This window comes from Neodiprion lecontei, chromosome 4 (assembly GCF_021901455.1).
Source record: "Neodiprion lecontei isolate iyNeoLeco1 chromosome 4, iyNeoLeco1.1, whole genome shotgun sequence".
NCBI lineage: Eukaryota > Metazoa > Arthropoda > Insecta > Hymenoptera > Diprionidae > Neodiprion > Neodiprion lecontei.
This window is the reverse complement of record NC_060263.1, coordinates 32,404,741-32,427,471: the sequence shown is the minus strand read 5'-3', so window position 1 is coordinate 32,427,471 and position 22,731 is coordinate 32,404,741. Positions and strand designations below refer to the sequence as shown.

At 44.4% G+C, this 22,731-nt stretch overlaps 1 protein-coding gene across 1 annotated transcript in view; it reads right to left on the bottom strand.

Moving 5' to 3' along the window:
* The window catches only part of LOC107218437 (1-phosphatidylinositol 4,5-bisphosphate phosphodiesterase epsilon-1), a 28,050-nt gene extending 6,332 nt beyond the window's left edge, over positions 1-21,718 (bottom strand). Inside the window, exons 1-9 of the mRNA XM_015656313.2 lie at positions 21,400-21,718; positions 20,185-20,330; positions 15,133-15,328; positions 12,016-12,468; positions 10,100-10,554; positions 8,473-8,758; positions 4,514-4,722; positions 2,474-2,772; positions 939-1,165 (exon numbers count right to left, since the gene is read on the bottom strand). Coding sequence (XP_015511799.1) covers positions 939-1,165; positions 2,474-2,772; positions 4,514-4,722; positions 8,473-8,758; positions 10,100-10,554; positions 12,016-12,468; positions 15,133-15,328; positions 20,185-20,207 — 2,148 coding nt within the window. The 5' untranslated portion in view covers positions 20,208-20,330; positions 21,400-21,718. The remainder of the gene's footprint in view (positions 1-938; positions 1,166-2,473; positions 2,773-4,513; positions 4,723-8,472; positions 8,759-10,099; positions 10,555-12,015; positions 12,469-15,132; positions 15,329-20,184; positions 20,331-21,399) is intronic.
* Between the last annotated feature and the right edge of the window lie 1,013 nt (positions 21,719-22,731).

Sequence of the window (22,731 nt, the reverse complement as noted above, 5' to 3'; positions counted from 1 at the left end):
GTCTGACACCGTTGTTTAAACCCGCGGTTGTACCGTTGTGTCTATGAGCATTGTTGGAAAACTCTATATCGTTCCCAACTCAAAAACTGAGGTACGTTTCTTTTTAATTATTGAAGTTATACTTCTTTAGGCGCGTTATGAAAAACTGATGAGAGTGAAATTTCAGGATGCGCGCGCATCACTGTAACACAAAATTAACAGGATGAAGTTGCCCACTCAACCGAATTCATTAAGTCTCGAAACAAGATGCGCGCGCATCACTGTAACACAAAATTAACAGGATGAAGTTGCCCACTCAACCGAATTCATTAAGTCTCGAAAAAAAGCTAATGTCGGTACGCTTGGCGCCTCTGATCACTGTTTTCATATTTATTTATAATATTTATCCACATGGTTTTAGTTTTTACAGTCACAACACGTGTTTTATTTTCATACAAGTGCGAATTATATATGTGGCAATAAAATATATTCAGTAGTGATTTAAATTGAATATTTGGATTAATATTATTTACTATTTGTGAATATTAGTGAAAAAATTGTGCTAAAATACTTTTTCAAGTGCTCCAATATAATTGAGGTTAGTTATCCGTATGTATTATTTATTGATATAAATTAAAATATCATTATTGAATTTATACTTCTTTATTTAATATAATTAATACTAAATATTATTAAATTATCAATGTTGAATATTTATTATTTAATGATGCCAAAGAAGTATAACTTCTCACGCGCGTACATAAGTACACGCACCCATTTTTTTCATTTTTATTTTTATCCGCGCGATGTCTGGTCGAATCTCGAGGATAAAAAGGACTGGTCTGACGGTAAAAAGAAAGGGGAATCGGTGGATGAAAATACTGGGAGTTCCTCTTACATATCGTAATGGGGTTTTGAAATATTTAAGAACGCAATTGCGCGGACGTCTCGATTCTTACCTTGACAAGCGCTTTGATTTCGTCGTCGGTGAGCTTCTCCTGTTGGCGTGATTCGAGAAACTTTGTAAAGGTGGTGAGTGTGATGACTTGCGACTTCGACGTATCAACGCCGGAACAATTGTTGACGATACTGGTAGCCGCGATTGCGTCGAATATTTGCTTGTTTTGTAAATTGCTGCTGGTCTTGTACTCGTGGCAATCGATTGAGTTATTTCGCGTTAGCAGGCCTGAGAAACGACAAGTAAAATTACAGAAGGTCACGGCAGGGGATTGATCCAACGGTACAATGCATAATACATCACACAATTCTGTTTGTAAACAGAGCTCGCCCTGCGATGCGCCATCTTGCACAGATCTATACGTGTTATTTCTCTGTATAATTAATTACGTTTCGCCCGCCGAACCGCAAAGTACATCAGACACATTTCTCGTAATTCTAAGTGTTACTCCCGCGTGTTCGCTACATAGGTAAAATACACGTTCGAGCTACATGGAGCCGTCCAGTTGGTAGCCTAGTTCCTCTGGGATCGTGATCCTTACCGGTAATTGGAAGCAATCGAATAACATCGTACAGGTTCGTATGGCGTGCACAGTGATGAAGTTACACGACGTGCGTTATTAGCGTGAAGAAATTCAGCCACGAATTAGTTGCGTGAGTATGTATTAATTCATTTTCTTCTTCTTTTCTCTTTATGTTGTTCCCGGTATTCTTTTTTCTTTCTTACTGTAATATGTTCTTCTTGTATCGCGATCGAAGAGGGAAAATTGCTGGAGAAAAAATTACCTACGTTTCTTTTTCTTTAGCCATTCGTATTCTTTGCCGCGCCTATACATTCATCTCCCGCATATCAACCGATGCGAACCGAGTTTCTAGTTGTTGTTGTTGTTATTATTATTGTTATTATTTTACCCCGCTCGTGACATTTCGTTTGGTTAAGTTTATAATGCTGTGGGAGGGAGACGAGGAACCTGACCTACGTAAAGAAATAATTCACTGTTTTTATTATTTCAAGTATTTTTTTTTTTTTTTCATTCGTTACTTCTTCATACGCATCCAGTTTTTTTTTTTGCTCTTTCTTCTTATTGCCCGCGTTCTCGTTACTTACGACCGAGGTTATTAATAATTCGAGAAAATGTTATGACATTCAAGTCGCGTATACTCCCCCGTTTCTCTTTTCGCCGCCGTATCGCGGTCGTATTTTTTTATTCTTCTAATTTTCTTCTCCCGTTTATTCATATTCTTTGTATCATTATATAAGCTGCGGAAAAAGTGATCTGTACCATCCAAACAGGTCCAATATAAATGAGAGAGGGGGGAAGTTGGGAATATTAAAAAAAAAAAAAAGAAAAGAAAAACAGTAATAAAAAACCAAGCGAGCATGGAGAGGAGATGAAAGAAGTTCTCCTTCATTCGTTCAGCGTGTTTAAAAAGCGAATGAAATTTTCAACCTCATTTACACATCTTGTACATCGTTTCATCGTCCGCTTAAATAAATAATCAAAAGGATAGTTAGCACCTCGGTATTTAAACTTACCGATACGCTGCGGAGTCGAATCGCTTGCCTGCCTCAAAACCGACGGACGAGCGTTAAAGTCGCGAAGAGATCCGTCGCTCTGACTCCGACGAGTGATTGCCAGCTGTCCAAAAAGATCCCGGAGGTCCTTTCGGGCCCGAAGACTGAACGATCGAAACAACGCTACGAATTCAACGAAGTTCAGCTGCGTTTCGTACATTATCGCATTCGCCCTCGCTTTCACGTGGCACGGCGCCTGGGATGCTTCGCTCAGTCCGCTCGATCCGTTCCTGTCTTTGTCTCTGGCAACACACAAAAGACTGCCTCCGCGTTATTCACTGGGACCCTTTATTAAGCGCAGGTTTCTGGGCTTTTTCCATTTTTCTTTTTCCATAAAAAAGGAGAAAGAAAATTTTTTACCTCTAAACGGCGGCACAGCTCGGTAGCTTTTCTGAACTACCAAGGATCAGCTCGGTTAAGTGGCTCGAGAGTCTGATCAGAATTACTGAGAGATTCGACCGGGTTTCTGCGAGTTTTATTTTCCTTTCGTTTCTTTTCTTTTTCTTTTCCATTTTTTTTTTTTTCTTTTTCTTTTTGCTTCTTCCTTTTTTCCTACCCCACGTATTCCCGCAATTAAATCGCGAGCGTGAAGAAGCGGGCTTTTAAATCTCGTCACGTTGAGGGGGTGTCGGAGCTTATTCGGGGCGGTTGACGGGGTCGAGGGTTCGTTAATCCGGTGATTATAAAATGGCGCGTTATATTCTAATCAATTGCCTCTGCATTCGTCAATGCGGTTGAAAATTTTGAAGAAAATCAGTTCGGTATGACGTGCACGTAATCGATTACCTCCGTAGAACTCGTTTCGAAAGCTTCGGTTGTTATGCGACAGGTTTACCTTGGAATTATGAACGGAATCGAGGGGACGTAAAAACCTCAACCGGAAATTATTGGTTCGATTAAAATGCGGCATGTATATTTGTACGAAGCACTTCCGAAGTTCGTGCTTTCTCATCCAGCCCTCAACTGCGGGGCGTGTCTAACTCTTTTCTTATACACCAGCCTCCGGGATGTTCCTTTAACGGTCGTTTACATCCTTGAACGAAAAAAGTATCGTTCGTATACGTAAAAAGTTTACACGCCGTATAAAGAAATAACGATTCAATCTCTTGCGAACACTGTCTGAATTTTTTCAGTATTGGAAATCGCTTGTCCCGTAGAGTTGAGAAGAGAACTAATAATATTGGTTGAACGAAAAAAAAAAAAAAAAAAAAAGATTACAGTCGCGCATTGCGATCGTATCTTCGCAGCAATAAAAAGTTTGCCAATTACAAATTTGCACGGTCGGTTCGTTGCCTGAAATTCTGTCCTGCTGGCAGCTTATTAAGGTACAAAAAAAGGGCAATTACGGAACAGCATCGAATACTTGATTGAAAGATTTTATTCAATCGGAACAATGTTTGAACTCATCATTAATTCACCGACGTTGTTTACCGTTCCATAAATTGATGTAGACACCTAACAAATCTGTGTTTACTCAGTTTCGAACCTGAGCCTTAATCTAGCCGTATCAAAATACGTTTTGTAGTTTACCCTTCACGATAAATTTACAGGAGCTTATAGGAGGTGAGCTATCGAATGTGTCATTGATCACCCCGGGATTGCGTGCAGAGCACGACGATCCCGGAATACAGATCAGTCTACTTGCGGGACAGATTATAGGAATGGAGAGAAAGGTAGTAGGAATTGAATTCAGCAGAGAGAAAAATATCTCCTTTCCAGATATCGGTATAATTTGTGGACAAGGCTCGTGCTCGGGACGGCGTGTCGTCAATTATCCTTCCACTAAGTTACGGCTTTTACGAATGGCGCCAGCATTTCGAAACCTGGACCAAAAATGGCAGCAGGTCGAGTTTGTGAAGTGCAGGAGGTGGGGGGAGGGCTAACGAAATTAAGGCAGCGTTGGCAGTTCCCCACAGATATAGGGGGAGTAAATTTAATTTGGAGTAGCTGTTGCGTTATGCGCTTGGCGCGGCGTGGCGCGAAACGGCCGATGAAACGTACCTTTGCAGGCTGGAATACGGAAGGTTGGAGGTGACGATCCTCTCCGCGGATCCCGGGGGACTACGCGGCGGCATTCTCTCCCTGCTTGACCGTGGGGATGCCGGGATTATCCTTGTCAGGGATTCCCTGCTGCCGGCGATGTGTCGCAACGGCGCCGTGGTTAAACCTCCGTCCGACGACGAGGAATCGTACTGCTTGAAGCTCAGCTCCTGCGTTTCAAGACCAAATTAAACGCCGTCCGTGAACCAGGTCCAAGTATACCGATGGAAAAAATCTGAGCGCCTATACGCCGGAAATTCGTGAAATATCAGTGAAGAGTTACCCAATAGTCGGTGATTTTTTTCCACTGGTAGATATTGGTTTTCACTGGGAATTTGGGAATTTTCACTCATTCAAATTTAGAGTTCCACCGCAGTGTTTCAGAGTTTCTAAGAAAAACATCGCAGGTCGTTGCTTCAAAAATCATCTTAGCAATAATATAGACTGAGAAGATTTTCATTGCCATAACGGTTTAAATATTGTTTGAATTATAAGAAAACGAGTGACAAATCACTATTTAACGTAATTCTAGTTGCCACTGCCATATTTTTTTGGTTATTACAACGTTAAATCTGTAGTTTTTTTTTTGCTACACATAATCACATTCTTTCAATGTTAAAAAAGGTCGTAACTTCAATTCGTTGCTGCAACAATATGAAATTGTCGCAATAAATACGGCAAGAGTGACCATAATCAAAAAGAATAGTGTAATGTGCCAGATTTTCGTGGAATAGCTTATAAAAAAATCATTATTATTTTGTACCTAGAGCTGTATTAATGAACTCTTCCAGTAAAAAATAATGACAGTTAGAAATTTCTCTCATTATAGAAATGTTCAAATTAGGTATAAAAGCTGGAATTTTCGAGACGGATAATCTAGCGACTGAGAGAACGAAATCATTTCGTAGAATAACGTATTTTTTTCCGCGTCGCGTCATCTCAACAAAACTTTCACGCAAGTGCCATCAGTTTCAATTATATGACTCCAGGGTGTGCTGCAAAAGCTTCTACACTCCAAACAACGCACTTCTTCTTGCTTCGAATGCGAAATGAAGAACGCTCGAGATAAGAAGAAAACCTGGTGATAGGTCGACTCTAACATTCACTTCTAAATAATTTGCAAGATACAATTGAAGTTATTCGACCCGTGTAACAAGTAACGTACGAACCAGACGATATGCGATGCGTACATCGTACACTATGGTGCTTATAACATGAATGATGAATTTGGCAAGGGAATAGCGTGTCCGTAACGAATTTTTAACGCTTATCCCTGGCGAAGCAGGCAGTGGGTGGGTACTTTTTAATTAATTTAGGCACTCGGAACGGAAATTTGAAGCTCGTTGGGCTGTAGAGGCATGAACCACTGGGTAGTTGAATAAATGATAAATCTGCAAGTGAAGTAGCAGAGGGAATGGCCGACCTGTACGTACTGCAGCTAGTGAAACAAATCGTGTGTACGTATATAAACTATATCTATTCTGTAAATATATATATATATATATATATATATATATATATATATATATATATATATATATATATATATATATACAATATACATGTATGCAGGTAAATAAGATGTGGCAAGGCAATCGGGTGAAGTGAAAAATAATGTCCAACGAAGGAAAGGAAAATAGAGCGACGAGAAAAGGAATGAAAGAATAAAAGAAAAAGAAATAAGAAGCACGAACAACCATTGGGAGTATGCCGTGGGCTTCTATCGCTTGAAGCCGGATAGAAAAAACAATCGTGCAAAACAGTGGAAAGGCGTAGATGGAAGCCCGAGTATCGTATCGAGTATCCTCTTTAAGTTTTATCGGACCGCCTCGGGGAAACTGCGAAATAGCAATAATCCGTAGAGAATGCAGCATCCGAGGCAATCGCGAAAACTCACGCAATAGAGGAAAAAGTAGTATATCGAAAATCTACCGCCGACAGACGCGCACACGCAAACAAATACACGTTACGCGATCGCATGGTACAAAGCTATTTTTACGTTCTATGGTCAATGATCGATGGAAATAGATCCGAGGCCCGAAATTCAATTACCGATATGTGTACGCGCTAAATCGAAATCGAAGAAATTCCATCAGTCGCGTATATCTAATTCTATTAGCAGTAAAAGACGAGACTCGCTGGATCCGTTCGGATTTTTCAATTCTCTGCTATTCTAATTTTTTCCATTCTGTCGTCGTTCGCGAATAACGCAGGCCGACATATGAAAAAATTTTGAATATTGTTTTCATTCCAATGGCTATTATTCTTTATTTCACGTGTCCTGAATCCAGAAGTGTCTGCGTTTACTTTCCACCACATCTGGTTTCTTTTTTACAAAACTAAAAAAACGTTTATTGTACATTTTTCAAGATAAATTCAATTTATTTAGTTCAAAATATCTTTATTCAAATATTTACAACGAAAGTATCAATCGCAATTGTTACATTACGAGTTTACATTACGTTTATCTATAAATTTACGCCTGGGCGTGATTTTTTTATTGATTTTATTTTCAATGTTACGTTTCAACGACCAATAGTAATCAGCCATCACATTTATATTTCATCGACTTTGGTATCTTGTTTCTATAGTTTTGATGTATTTTGACTCGTGGAAAGAGTGCCAAAACTTATTGGCTTGAATTAGAATTGAAAATAATTATTTTTATGAAAAAACTATAAATTACCGCTATATTCATTTTATTGAAAAGCTGATGTGATACGACAAAACGAGTAGTGAATTCGTAATCAGTGTCACCGAATTAGAAAAACAAAGTTAACGCCATTTCACAAAATAAAAATCGTTTCAGCCTATGTAATTTTCGAAGATGAAAAACCTCAAACAAATTTCATGCTCTTAGTAATTATTGATTGTAATCATTAGAAATTCAGCATTCGTCGACGACTATTGTTCAAATACCTCCACAGTTCGTGTGTTTTGTCACAATCCTGCGAGCTAACCTGCTAATATTAATTTTCTCATTTAATTAATCAGCGCTCGATTCCCGGGTTCGCTGTGGCTGAAAACTACCCTTTCACATCGACTGGAATGGTAACCACAGCCTTTCTTGTTAACTCAGCTTACGAAAGTATACAAGATACCCCAACTTCATTTTCAATTTAAATTCAGAGAGGTTGTTCATCGTGAAAAGCTTCAGACGATACTCCTATATTTTAGTGTTTATTTTTCAATTTTTCATGCGTTAATTCACTTTATCTTCCAATTTATCAGCCGATATGTACTTCGTTGAATTTGATTGGTACTGGTTCAAAAGGTGAATCAAGTGGGTGCTTTCAATTTTCGGTATTTCCGCACCACAGGTGCAAAAATATTCTAACCATAACGATGCTTCACAGTGTCATTGTGTCACGTTCAATCAAAATCGATGCGTCATTACCCGTCGCGTTATTGACTCACGGGCAATTATTCCTGTCTCAAAGACTAAATTCATCCTCGTTATAAAATTTTCAAACTCTGATTACCGAGTAACTCTTACGTAACAAATTTCGATGCATAACGAAGACTAATATGGGAAACTCGGTGAAAATGCATATGATGTTGATAAAATTGCTAGACGGTTACGTGTAGTCGATATTACCTGTAACAGTCTTCGGGAAACTGGTGAAAATTAAAACGTGTAGGTACGGAACACATCACAGTGGCCTCGATGAAAATTCAATCGACCAGCCTGCGGCCACGTTATTATTCACCAGGTACTTGTATGGCTAGTTATACGTATATGCCATATAACTATGCCCAACATAGTTATACGTCGTATACAACATCACGTGAGAGTTATTTTTATAACGGATCCGAAACGGCCAGAAGCGCGGTGAGATAATTTATGAACGACAATTTGGAAACAGACAAATCGGAGGAATTTCACTTCCTCTCGCGAACGTGAAAATCTGAGTTCGTACCTTAGTCAGCGCGTGGATGTTTCCGATGGATTTCGTCTTCTTTCCCTTCACGTTTCGGCGGCGCATCGTGGCACTTCCGGTCGGTGAGAGCGTGCCGATGCTGTCCGTCAAGGCCCAATCACGTCCGCCGAAAACGCGAATCGCGTCAGCAGTGACCGGCATTATTCCCGGCTCCTCGAAATACAGCTGAAGGAATTTCTCCTTCAGCCATCGTGATCTTCGATCGGTGAGTTGTTGCTGACGTTTCAAGCCCCGAAGTATCCAGCACAATCCCATGTACCAAATTCTGTTCGGCAAACGAGGGAACACGAGTGAACGATATGATTATCAACGATCCGGCTGCAGATCGTGCCCGGAGGAACGGGGGCTGCAGAATTTGGTCCTAGCAATTTCGTCTTCCTTTTCCATTCTCTTTTTTTTTGTTTACAAGCTCCCTAAACTTGCGGGTCTCGGTTCGTTGCGCCCTTATATTTTCCCCGCTCGCGAATAAAGGCCGGTAGTAAATCGATAATAAATTGATGTCAAACTTGAAACCGCCCCTTTAGTATCAATTTTCGAATCAATTTTCCCGGAAGCTTCGGAGATCTGGCGAAAGCGTAAATTGATACCCAATTATTACCGTCCGTAGAGAAGTAGGACCAAGATGACGAAGGAGGATTAAAGAGGCTTATAAAAACAAAGGTATAACTTCTTACAAGGCGATCTTGTCAACCACCGTCAGAAAAATACCTGCCCGATTCAATATGCGGGGTAGATTATTCACGGGGTTGAATGACTCATCATTTAGTCATCTGTGCGGCCATTAGAATAATCAGTTACTCAACTCCCCGCTTTAGCGTATAATAGCTATCGAAAGTTTGTACAGTCGTCTTGAAGTTCGAAGCTGCGCCAGCTCTCGACAGGAAGAAGCCTGAAGTGAATTTCAAACAGTGGGAAATACACGACTCAACTCGTCTTCTAACTTACATAAAGGAGTCAGACTGTCTATTTGAACCGTTTCTCTACTAAAATACACCGTATCTCAGGCAACCTATACTCGTATTCAGTCCCCCCGGTCGCACATAAATTATGTACCGACACGTGTGTAGAGTTAGTTGCCTGGAAAATGTTATTTCCACTATTTAACGAAACACCATAAGCAGGAAAAACATTATTTTTGGTATAATCGATCGCACGATGAGTTCGAACAGCGATTAAAAGAAAAAAATTTACCCTCGTATCTAATCCGTGTACGTAACGCTACTTTACGCAACGAAATTTCAATTCCTCTTTAATCGCGAACAAAAAAGGGACTCCCGCACGCGTACCATTTCCTTTAATTTATCTCGTTTATCATTTTCGGATAAAATTGTAATACGTAACGCACCGAGCGAAGCGCGAAGTGAAACACCGCGTAAGCTGATTTCGTATATAAGAAAGAGCGTCACCCTCGTTCCGATCAGCCTCTGAATTATATGTACAAAAAGCCCTTAGGTGTCGGTAAATTCGCATGCAAAATTTTTCCTCCCTTCACCCGGGATTCGGGATAATATTGGAAACCCCCCCCCCACCCGTCTCGGAAACCATTATATTGCCGTTTAAGAGAGCACGCGATAAAAAGCGATAAAAAGAACTTCGAAGAACTCACTTGTTCAGGGCGGGCGGACAGAGCAGAAAGATGAGCCGGTTGTCGGAAAGGCTGGTACCGTACATCAGGCCTATGCAGGAATCGGAACCCGGGAGTCCGTACCTCTTGCAGATGGCCCTGAGGTCGGAGTCGCGGTCGCGGTCGCAGCATCCGATCATAATCTCCTTGACGGAGCTGAGGTCCAGGTATCCGTCCTCGAGGGTGACCGCGGCGCAGTCCGGAAGTCGGGCCGCGTACTTGGTCGTTAGCCCCGCCGGAAGTGACTCCTCGGGATTGACGAAGAGCGAGAACTCGGTGACCGTAGTCCCGAGGGATGCGGTCTTCAGGGGACTCCAGGTCGGTTTTTCCCAGGTGAAAGTGCCACAGGCGCGGTCGACGCGGGCGTAAACCAACGCCGTCCTCGACGTTCCTCCGTCGCAGTCCCAGTGGACCAAGGTCGTTCCGTGGTGCAGGATCTGCCGACCCAACACCCGTATGCTGCTCATTTTTCTCAAGGAAGCATTCGCGTGAGTATTATTTTACGGGGATTCGTGGAGGGGAGAAAATTCCAGTTAAAGCTAGCCAGAAACCCAAGAAGCTACCTATTCCTCGAGCCGCGGACGCTAACGAGAACCGGACACGACCTCGCGGCTTTTTTGCTACCCTGGACGAAGCAGGTTGATCCTTCGTCCAGCCACGGTGTTCGCTGTATTTTTTTGTGCGGTACGAGGGTAGATGTACCGGTTTTAGTCTTGGCCTCGGTATGTGTTTCTTTTGTGGTCGGAAATGGTATGGAGGTACGTATTTTGATTTACGTGAATGTTACGTCTGTGAAGGTTGTCTATTCCCGAGCGGAAAGGAACAGGTTGGTTCGGCTTCCCTTTAACGTTTTCGAACAACCGGAGGTTAGAGTGAGGGTTGAATAACTTTGGGTATACTTGGAATATCAGTTACACGTTTACTGTGAGGAACTTGACGGAACAGTAGAAACGAAGTGTGCAGGTCGGAAGGTAGATGAGGAGTCTGTAATGTGAGGTTGTTCAAAGTTAGAATATGAGTGGGTTTAGAGACAAGGCGTATGGGTGCGGAAAAGGTGTAAGAATACAGAGGGAGAGAAATGGAATTAGCTAATACTAATTTTTTAACAGTAAAGTATATTAATTACCAAGATATCCTGCATTTAAGAATCAAACTTGCTTGAACTCGAATTCTCGTATACATAGGTACCAACTTTTATAAAAATGACCACAAGTGGTGCATCTAATCTACTCCAACTCATTGGACGTCTGAAAAGCGGAAAACCGTGACAATGACTACTTTGCAGTGCTTGAAAACGTACTGCAACTGATAACGAGATCCAAATCACGCAAGTGTAGAGTTTCTGCCATAATTTTAGCTGAACTACACATCGACGCGAATAGGGTGTCCGGAACTATACCCGTATTGACCGTAGTAAAGATTAATACATAACGCGAAAAGGGGGCCTTGAATTTATACGGAACATAGTTTTATTTTTGCATCATTCAATCATGGTACCTACGTATCAGTATAAACGTATAATTATACAGCTCCGACGACGTGGTACGTATAGAATTAGAGACAGATAGATTCATCGAATGTAGGAAACTGAGAGTAGCTCGGCGCGAAGAGAAGTAAAATTTGCTACCGGGCATCGACTATGTTTACAGGGCTTGGGTTCGCGTTGAGAAATGGTGTAGAGACGGGAGTAAGTAAAGGAGAGTAATTCCGTTAGGTTCCGGTAAACTCTTGCAGAGCCCTCGAACAAGATCCTGATCCTCGGTAAACTTGTGCATCTCACTATCTATATTGTCGCACTACTCGAATAGGGTGGCGAAAGAGGAAGAGGAAGAGGAAGCCGCCGGGCCTCGGCTCGTCCTCGAGCCCCGGAGCTTTATCCGAGCGGCCTTGCGTCGTACCTGGAGGACGTGGTGATTCATCCCGGCGTGGGGAGCTCCGACCGGGAAAATCGCCACCCCGTGATCGTTCGCCAGCGGCTGAACCGGCTGGTAGGTGTCCAGGTCCAGGTGGTAGTCGTTCTCGTCGCACTCCTCCGTCATGTAGGCCTGCTCCAGGGCCGTCGTGTGAATGCTCAGGGTCCGGTGGAGCGAGCTCGTCGTCGCGTCCTTTCCCCGGGCGTGATGGTGCTGGTGGAAGAGCCCCACCTTGTCCAGCACTGCCTGGGTGTCGTCGACCACTTCAAGGCGGAACTTTGCCGAACTACTTGTCGAACTCCACCCCGCGGGTGCCTCCGCATTACTCTCCACACTGATCCTCGCGCCAGGCGAGGATGAAGGCACATGTTCAAGGGGCTCACCCTTGTTACTGCTAGCATACAAACTCTCCTCTTTCGGCTCCGACCCAGCCTTGTACTGAAAACAAAGTCGGGCGGTGACCTTTCGTCGCGCTGAATACTCTCTCTCTCTCTCTCTCTCTCTCTCTCTCTCTCTCTCTCTGTTTCTCTCTCTTTCTCGAGGAAAGTTAGACGACGTGAGGATAGGCAATACACGCATCTGGTTTTGTTTAAGCTTTCGAAGGACGTTAGACGTAATTTTCTCATTGAATGAAAAAATGGTGCAAACGAAGGTGAGAGCCGATACTCTGGCAATTTTAAACTTAGATCATCGGGGGTCTCGTTGAGGTGAATGGGAATTTTTGATGGATCGAGACTCAGAAATTAACGATCACGGTTCGGGAGCGGGGAAAGATAAAGAAACGTGACCGTGAAGCGGAACGAAATGATTCACCCTCTGGCAGGAAATACAAGTGCTATCCTGAGGTCGATGATAAAGGTATGAGTAAACGTGACAGCAGTCGTGAAACCCTGCCTGCCGCGATGCAGAGTGATTCTGGGACCACGAAGGCGGTGGTATTGTTCTTATTTCACGAGGTAAATACGCTGTCGTGTGATTCTCGCCTCTACGTTATTCCCACCTTGTGGCATTCTGCGCAGAAATCTCAGCAAGACGCCTTATCCGAATCGGATATCACGCTTGGGTCTACAGCGCGTGGCGAGAAAAGTATGAGTCGTGTTCAAGTATCAAAATCACAAACTACGCCATTTGAATTCGGATCGAAAGGTCGAAGCACTCAAAAATTTACGAGTATCGAATGTTTACGGAAGTTTGAAGCAAAACCGAGTCAGAAAACACCATTCAAAGTTCGAGGCTGCAGCTATAGGTGTGAATCGAAGGAACGGATTACGTTGAAAATTTGTTTCAGAGGTACCGTATACCGCGAAACGAGATTTTCCTCGCTGCCTAATATAAATCAAGCGTATATATGTATATACAAGAGGCTTTTCACGATTTATCGCGTACTGCGTGAAGCTTGCAGAGTGCGTATTAGAGATTGCGGGTGAAAAAACATAGAAAAATAACAAACTGAAGAGTATGGAAAAAGAAGAAAAGTTACCAAGCCAAGTTAAGCCAATCATCCATCTGCCAATTAAACTTCTAATTCCGGAAGCAAGAAATCGTTAGAATCGAGTTGGTTGACAGTTTCATCTGTATAATACAGAAGCTGACGGAGGCTGCGCGACGAGAAAATAGGTCAACGTAGGAAACACCTTGAAAATATATATGCGTGTTATAGATGTACGTATTTATAATGCATGCAGAATATGTGGGAGCTGTCTTGAATAATAATATAACGCGTGACCTGAATATTGTATAATCGTGCGATAATTGCACGTTAAACGGTGTTGCGAAGAGGCAAAAAGAGGAGGAGGAAAAGAAGAAGAACGTCCGAAGGTTGAAAACTGTGCGAGGTAGGTGTAACGTAAATTCGGCGGTGCAATAGCGAACGTGTCTGTTGTAAAGTTGAAAATCGATATTTCCCGTAGTAGGGAGGATCGTCGTCGGGGCGACGAGACGACGCCGTCACGACGAGTTACAGAATCGTTTTCACATTTTAATAATTCCCAATGAATTCGGGACTCGCGACAGGCACTCGCTCGGAGAACAAAGCCTCGGATTAACTCGTCGGCTCTGTGTATTGTTTTAGCCAATTTCCTCCGCTCTTCCGGCCGCGGCGACCAGAATTTCAACCACAACGAGAGTGCGAGAGGGAGAGAGGGAGAGAGAGAGAGAGAGAGAGAGAGAGAGAGAGAGAGAGAGAGAGACGGATGCCAGCCGCGTATCGCCGTCTTCTGAGAACAAACTCGATTAATCTCAGATTATACCCATACGAGCGTCGCGACGCCCTCGGGACAGCCGAAAAAGGGGGGCAGACTTTCGATCAGACGTGTGTTAACCACCTACGCAGATCGGGGCGAACCGCCTCGACTAGAAACGGGGGTGTAACTGAGAAATTCCCGAGTGGCAAAGCTGATGCCTGTACTCGGAATGCAACCGTGGATATGCAAAGAGCAGAGAGACTCGCTTGCATTTCCGCACGTCCCGCAGAGCGCCAGCTTTCCTTTGACGGTTCCGTTCCTCTGCCGATGCTGCACGGCGGTAGGATAAATTTACGGCATAAAATGCTCACCGAGGATCGTGCAGAAAGCACAACGCCGCGGTGCAATATTCGCGGCGATTCAACGCCGACAAAGGTGAACCCAGGTGCCACTTGAAACGCGATCTTCTTCGAAGTTCACAGGTATGTGTGCACGCACGTATACGGATAAGAGGCTCGGTCAACCCCTGTGAAATCCCTCCCGAGTCGCCGTCGCAGAAAATTCACAACGAGGCGGGGGTCGTGCACCTATTGCGTGCATTTTAACCCTCGGACTCGATCCGACACGGATCATGAAACTGTTTTAACGACGAGGAGCCGGGACGGAGGCAAGTAGTTTCCGCCGGCCTACAACCATCGTAGCTGCTGGAGGCCGATAGAAACCCCTGCCCCGCACCCCGGTAGCCGTTGGTGCGCTTCGACTTGCGGAAGAGCCCTGTTTCCGGCGGCGGGTGGCTGGACGTGAGTGCCTGAAAACGTCTGACGAAACAGTTTCATCCTACCACCACCGCCCCGTGGAGGAACTCGAGGGTGCCGATATTGCGGTATAACCGTAACGGTTTTCATATCTTTTATTATACCTTCGTCTCGGCGGCCAGAGCCTCGCGCAGCTCCCTGAGGAACGCTCCGAAAAATGGCACCACCGGACACTCCGGCATCGCCAGGGCTCGGGCCAGAGCTTCTTCATACTTGGAAGAGAGGAGAGCGGTGGAGAGATCTTCCAAGATTGGCAACGGCTCGTTCACGCTCTGCCAGAATGGTTTTAACTTGTTTGATCTGCAACGGAAGTTTGTTCCAAAAATTAAAACGTAAAAGAAGATCCGTATCAGTCTTATGAAAATGTTGGTGAGATAAAAAATCTTCTTTTCAAATTAAATACGGACGTTTAGAGTAGGTGAATTCGTCGTACGTCGGGCTGATCCATATTTTTTGGTGCCTCGAAACTCCCATTATACAAAGTGCGTGTCTGTTTTATCAACAATTATTGTCAAGTTTCGAATTATAATTTTCGGTCAAGTTATTTACTCGTGTAACGAACTTTGACGAGAACTTCTTCTTATCACTGGTGACGGAAAACTTGACTAAAGCCTTTAATCTAGATTACATCGTAATCTGGTTATTCTCAAAAATTCTTGTTCGTATTGTCGATGCGGCCCAATGATTCGCTGCGAGATATTAACTATCACAGTCTTTTGGAATAATTGCTTGTTTTTTTTTCCAACAAATATCGCGGTTCAGAATAATATGATGACTTGGCAGACAAGGGTTTTCGAGATCATTTCTCCCGTGAGACTCTGTGCTGAAAATTCGGGTTGAGCATTTCTCTCTCTCTCTCTCTCTCTCTCTCTCTCTCTCTCTCTCTGTCTTTCTCTGACTAGGTCAATAACCGGGTTTGAAATTTTGCGCGCGTAACGACAAACCTATTAACTTTGATAGACCGAAGTGTGCATTTTTCCTGCCGCAATTGAGCTACCCTATGCACGACGAAAGGCGTACGATGAGCATCCATGCAATTATTTCCAACGATCGATGGCGGATCGAGCCGTTCTGGTAATAAGTCAACTCAGCCACAAGTTCGTTTCGTCCCATCCCATCCAATCTCTGGGACCCTCGAAGGAGATCGTGTATCGTGAAATACGAACCGAAGTATCGCGTAAAATTCTGATTCCATGCAGGTATAGCATTGTGAGGCTGGTTTCGTCGGGTTACGAGGTCGCGTCGTCGCGTCAAAAGGGGCAAGCGATGATTCACGAGAAACGCGAGACTCGCGTCCCGAGGGTTCGAGAAGCACTGTAGCCCCGATATTTTTCTGTATTTATCGCAGTAATTTTATCCCGGCGTTCATAGTTACTTCAAGAATGATTTCGTCGCCGCGGCAGAATCTCGGGCTATTCCCCAAAGTGGCTTTGTACGCTCGGGAAGAAGCAGACAGACGAGTTTTTGCCCGTACTGCGAGTACGGCCCTCCACTCGAGGCGCAAAGTATCTTTCGTCGTTTGCCGCCGGTTTTTATTTACCCTTCGACGACGTCATCCGGCCCCGTTATCATCCCACCGAAAAGCAAGCTCGAAATTTCGAAGACACCCGCTTCACCCCGTGGCAATAGGCCAATCGAGGTCAATAAGCCGAGCATTCGTGCGCTGTAAGGGTGCGCGAACATCGGCGTGAATTCTACGTCGAATTCGAACCCTCCCCAGGAAACGTCTTTCGCCAAAGAGCCTCTCCTTGCGGTTGTTATTTGAATTCGAAATGGGAATGTAAAGATATGGAACGCGATTCTTCGGCGCGGACCGAAACCGGCAACAGCGCTCCGCCGGAAATTGACTTGGCTCGTAAAGGTTTACGGATGCAGGCCGACCTTAGAACCTAAGGCTAATGGACGCGCACCGGAAACTGTTCCGACCTCCGGGATGCAGCATGTGCATGGAGAAGCTTGCGAGCCTCGCCGTGTCCGCGCAGGTGAATGTCGCTTTATCACCGGCACTCGGACAGTCGGAAGCTTCGTAACTTTCGCAGGGTAACGCCACCAGGAATCGTTTCGTAAAAAGCACATAAAATATTAAGAGTTTACCGTTCCCGCACCCTAGCCGAAACTCGATTCTGTATCCGCGGCAAGCGATCGTGATTAAACTTGGAAAACAACTATCTTGCGCCTAACCCTCGCTGAGCTATTTCTTCTCTTCAACGTTAGAGGTAAATATTTGATCCGAATCATTATCGCGATCTCCTTCCAACTCCGGTCCCTCTGTTCCTTCTCCTCTACTTTTTTACCCATCTTATATATAATTTAACAAAGCTTTTCATCCCGCGGAATGCTGCTGTGCAGGTGCCAACGCCATTCGGTTACTTCGTTCACCATAATTCTATCGTTTCTCATTCTCTTCAACGTTTGAACAGGAACGGATGAAAAGCAGCGCATTCGAGTTAACAGAGGAAAAAGTTGGATGCAGTTTATTTTTTATTAATATTTCTTTTTTTCTTTTTTTTTTTGTGCAAGCTGCAGCTGTCCGCTTCAGATAAGAAATGCGAGCTGTTACTGTTCCGAATAAAATCCTCGTTGGACATTCTGTGGAAAAGAAAACTGTAGGGATTACTTGTCCGCGAACGTTACCGAGTCAAGTTCACTTTTGTAGGTGTAATGTATTTAAAATCCAATTCATCGTACTGCTAAATTTTTTTATACGACAAACGCAAGGAATTCGAATTTTTAAACAATGATAACTTGTACAAATTGTTTCTAAGAGACGCAATATACCCTCGATGATACGGATTAGCAGTTTACAGGTACACGGTCAGAAAAAAAAATGCCCCACAAGTCCACTATAATCTTAGGGTTTATTTGACTATTTTTTTATATTTTACCAAGTGAAAAATAAAGTAAAAATTACAAATTAAATGGGCATATATGACAATTTAAGCGTTAAAATTACAAAACTGTGCGTCATATTCGCTAACCGAAATGTAACGAATAACACAATCATAAAGTGGATCTGCTCGGACATTATGTTCGCTTAAATTTTTCCAACAGTGATAATGGATGGACTGTTTAATTTCTTTTCGCTCCCCCGCTGCTTTCAAGCCCGATTATTTTATCAAGTCCAATATGCGTTCAACGTACATTACGACCCTCGGATAAAAAAAATCATACTTGAGAAAACTCGAACGTAACAGGCATTATGCAAACGCGAGGATTGAAGGGTCGCGGCAATACTGGCCGAATTCGCTTTGTTATAGCATATCTGCCTCGATCGCCGAACGCAATCTTCTCACCTCTCACGTGCGTGTGTTCCTGAAAACGTTAGAGAGGAGTAAAATAGACAGAGTGAAGAAAAAAATGCGTAGACAACAACAGCTCAGAATTTTTCCTTCTTGTATCTCCCCTCTAATATTTCAGAAACATGACAGGCATCATTTACCGCCCGATAATCCGAGGATTCGAATTTCTTCCACCCTTTGAGCCTTGCCGAAGACAGGTTCTATCAGGGCGGTCGTCAAATCGCGCGGCTCGCTTGTAACGGATGTTGAAGGCCACTTTATTTCCGTCGAGTTAACCGACGCCAAAAAATCTGAGTGACACGTGAAAAGAACACTCAACAAGTTTCGACGCAGTCAGTTAGCGTTGTCAAATTTCGTCTAAGTCGAAGAAAAATTCACTTCTTATACGATTAGAAACGAGTCTTAACAAGGAATTATTTCGAGTTATCCGTTGGAAAATCTGTGCTGCAGAAATGACCGCGCGCTAATTGTTATCCGAAGAAGATCGAATTAACGGAGACTTTGCATGCGGTACGTACGAGTCGTTTAAACCCATTATTATATGAATACAACGTGAGCCGATGAGCGCTGTACAACAAGTGGAAATTGCACCGCGATCCAATAACCCCGCAAAACTGATTACAGAATAATTATACCGGTTTTCACGGGAGATGCGATAATTATGAGTGCATTAGAGTGCATGCATTACGAAGTCCGAGCTTTTCTGCGAAATCCGCGCTAACTAATAGACCTCAGGATAAGGGAGTCACATCCCACCGCTGAATGGATAATCTCCGATCGACTGCACCCGCGGATTTTAAACTTTACAGTTGCGAACTGTTTCGCGCTCGTGTTTCCCCGAATACTTCTTCCGCGGGTTATCCGCTAGAAAGTCACGTGACTAGGATGTCTATTCCGCATATGTGTGGGTGGGACGTGTACGTCTATGCGGTACATTAACACCGCGGTACTTTGCTCGTTGGATCCGATGGCTGGTTCTGCAGCGCGAAACTTTCCGAGGTAGACGTACACCAGGGTCTCTTCGTCCGGAAGATAAACCGAAGACAATTCGCCGAACAGCGCGCGGCTGCGAAACACATGCGGCACATACGTATAAAGTGTATATCTCGAGGAAAACTTTTGTCGTCTAAAGCGTGTATCCTTTTGCTAGGAAAAAAAATGTCTACGTATGGGGTTAATCTTTGCGCATTACTGCCGTTCCGGTATTCGATCCTCGAGGAGAGGTTCAGCAGAGTTTCTCGACATGCATCCTCGAGCAGCGCCGTATCCTACGGAAGTTTCTCAGCCCGGCCATCTTATCACTGCGGTGACGTTATAACAGAAGTTTCCAGCGCACGTTTCGACAATCTATTCAACCGTAGACGGATACCTGTATGTTAAGGCTCTGTCTTATATCTCATATACCTATACCCAGTGCGGCGAACTCGCTGAAATATATTTTTGAATGGGGAAATACGATGGGTTTCTCGGGTAACGACCGCAATTGTCGTCTCACGTTTCCCCGCTACTTTTACAAGGTGCAATGCCCGGGTAATGTAAGTAAAATATCGGTGCTCGTTTCACCTTTTACATCGGCATTACTGCGGTACGGAAATGGAGTTTAAGATTTTTCTGAAAATCTAGCTTGTACGGCTGGTGTCGACTGATATTCGAAAAATCCGTTTCCTTTTCTCAAATGATCGCCTGCACCGACACACAGCGGTAGAGCGATTCACCTCTCTAAGTCGGTAATGGGAGAACTGCGGAATTTATTCTGGCGTAAATTAAAAGTTTTACAATCGATTAATCGATTAGAAAATGGTTATAACAGGAAAACAATTAGCCTAGCATGCGAAGAGACGTTGGTGTCGTTCTTACTTGAGTCCGGCTATGATTTCCATCGCCGAGTTAAAGTTTCCCGTATTCCAGCATGTCTGAGCGACCCGTAGAAGGCAGGACAGTACCGCCTGTCTTTCTTCGACGGTGACGCCATTCGTTACAGCGTTGGTTACCCATGAGCTCACCTGAAGCGTGGAAAGAAACTCGGTATGTTTATCGTTCCTGGTCACCGTCCAGGACTCCGGGCGACGGGAATGGAGGGGAAAAAATTACGAGATAACAGGCTCGTGCCGAGGCGATAAAGACGAACGACCGTCAGCCGCGAGACGGTCACATTTCACGAATTGCCTGTTGCTTCGCGAGGCCGAGTTTCGAGGGCAACACTTTTCCCGAATGGGCTGATTACAGCTCGTGATTAAGACTCGCAGTCGAATTTTATTGCCCTGGTGTTATTTCCCCGTTTTACCACGGCGAACTATATTATACCTATCGATCCGAACTACGTGACCGAGATGTTATCTCACCTGGTGCGGAGTTCGAGCCGGACGGGGGTCACTCCGTCAGTTTGAAGAGAATTGGTCAGACCTCGTAAATTACCGAATGGTCTAATTTCTCACAGCCGTTTGTGCGACACGCGAAAGTCGAAAAGTCGGTCAATGCAGGCAGCGGTTATTTCGAATTACGGGCACTATTATACGCGAGAGTCGAAACAATTTGACGGTGACGATGGTTTCAGCGTTTTCAGCAATTAACCGTGGTTCAAATGCCGTTCAAAAATATAAATCTATGCTCAAATCGGACGCGTTTCATCGGCTGTCTGCGACGCGATACTTTACACACGTTAAACCGTGCCCACGGTAAAACCGAGCGATTTTGCAAATTGCAATCACAATTTCATACCCGCGTTTGCAGGGCGCGGCATTGTAGCGAAATTCATAAATCCCCCTCGATCGCGTAACGGATTACAGGTAAACAGAACCCCCGGTTCTTCCGTTTTTATAAATCCACCGTCGTAACGTGGCGCGCGAGAGCTAGTAATTCGTCGAATTTTCAAATTTTCTAGCATGCCGCCAGATCACAGAACCCACCCGCTTCGTCAACGGCTGCGGAGAAGAAAGTGAGAATGTTTCGGGAGAAAGCGAAAGGAGACGGGGAGGAGGAGCGGGATCTTCTTCGAGAAGCCGCTCCGTCGAGGTGCTCGAAGAACCTTGTTAGGGTCGGGCAAGGGCGGCGGCGTACTCGCCGAGTGGCTACCTCATTAAAGCGGTTGATGAGGGTCTGCACAGACGAGAAGACGGGTGCCAGTCCCCCACACTCCCCACCCTCGGTTTGCGTCGCAGTGTTGGCGGTGCTCGGGGTGCAGCCAGGTGACGCGGGGGGTCGTGGGCTTTTGCGAGGTGTGCTCACGTCCTGGGCTACGTGTCGGAGGTACTCGCTCGGCGGGACCTGGTAGAACAACTGGTACTCGGACTCGGACAACCTGATCGCCACCTCCTCGGGGAAGTGTAGCAGCTTGTGCAAATCCTCCAGCTCCTCGGAGCTCTGAGGCGGCTGCGGCTGCGGCCGCTTCTCCAGTTCTGCAACGATATAATAAAATATGCGTGCCTGCTGTACCTGACCTCGCTACCTCTACGTTATTGCATATTTCAACGTCTCATGCAAACATGTATACCCACGCCGGGTGTCTCTGCTCGCTCGCTCGCTCGTTTCGCAAATATCCTTAAACTCGTGTCAGGGACGAGTGGGAGGGTTGGGCTTCGCATTCCGTGTACGAGTCGAGGCTCGGGGTCGCGTGATATTATCCACGGTTCGTTTTGTAAATTACCTACTGTTATTTCGTTATCTTCATCCTATACGTTTTAACAATACTGTTCTTGAACTGTATTCCTTCCGCCATTATGTGGGGGTCTCGATCCCGGAGCATTAACGAATACCATCCGTCCATCCGTCTATCTGTCATCGCTCCGAATCCCAGTTGGCTAATTCGGTATCCTTTCGATACTCTGACGGAATTGTCAATGGGATTTGGAGTACAGGTTTTTTTTTTCAAGGACCGTTACTTGAGGCTTTTGAAATTAGTCATACGGTGCACCATCGCTATGTAAGTGCTAATATTTAACTGTGTACCATGTGATATAACGCATCGATTGGCATCAGAGTACGTCGAGTATTCGAGTGCGGATAATATTTGTTATAGAAGTGTAGGTAATTCTTAGGGAACTTCGGAGCTTTTAACGGTTAATCGACGCTTAGAAGCAGCTTATACGTAAACGTCGGGGTAAGTCGTCCCGCCCGCGGGATAAACTTGCGTGAAAACCGGATTACGGGCTAGCATGAAACGGTGGGAAATGAAAGAATAAAAAAGGGATCCCTCGAGGTGAGAATAATACAGCTCAAGTTGTACCGCGGTTTTTATTACTTTTGCACGTAATGTGAGATGAAAAGTTTTCGCAGAATCGTGCAAAGTATCGTCGGGTGATCGCGAAGCAACTCGTTCGTCTGTAACACGCCTTGTTTCCGAGATGTAGAGATTCCGCTGGCGGTGTACAGGAACTCGAGAAATTCGGTCACCGAGAGAACTCTGTT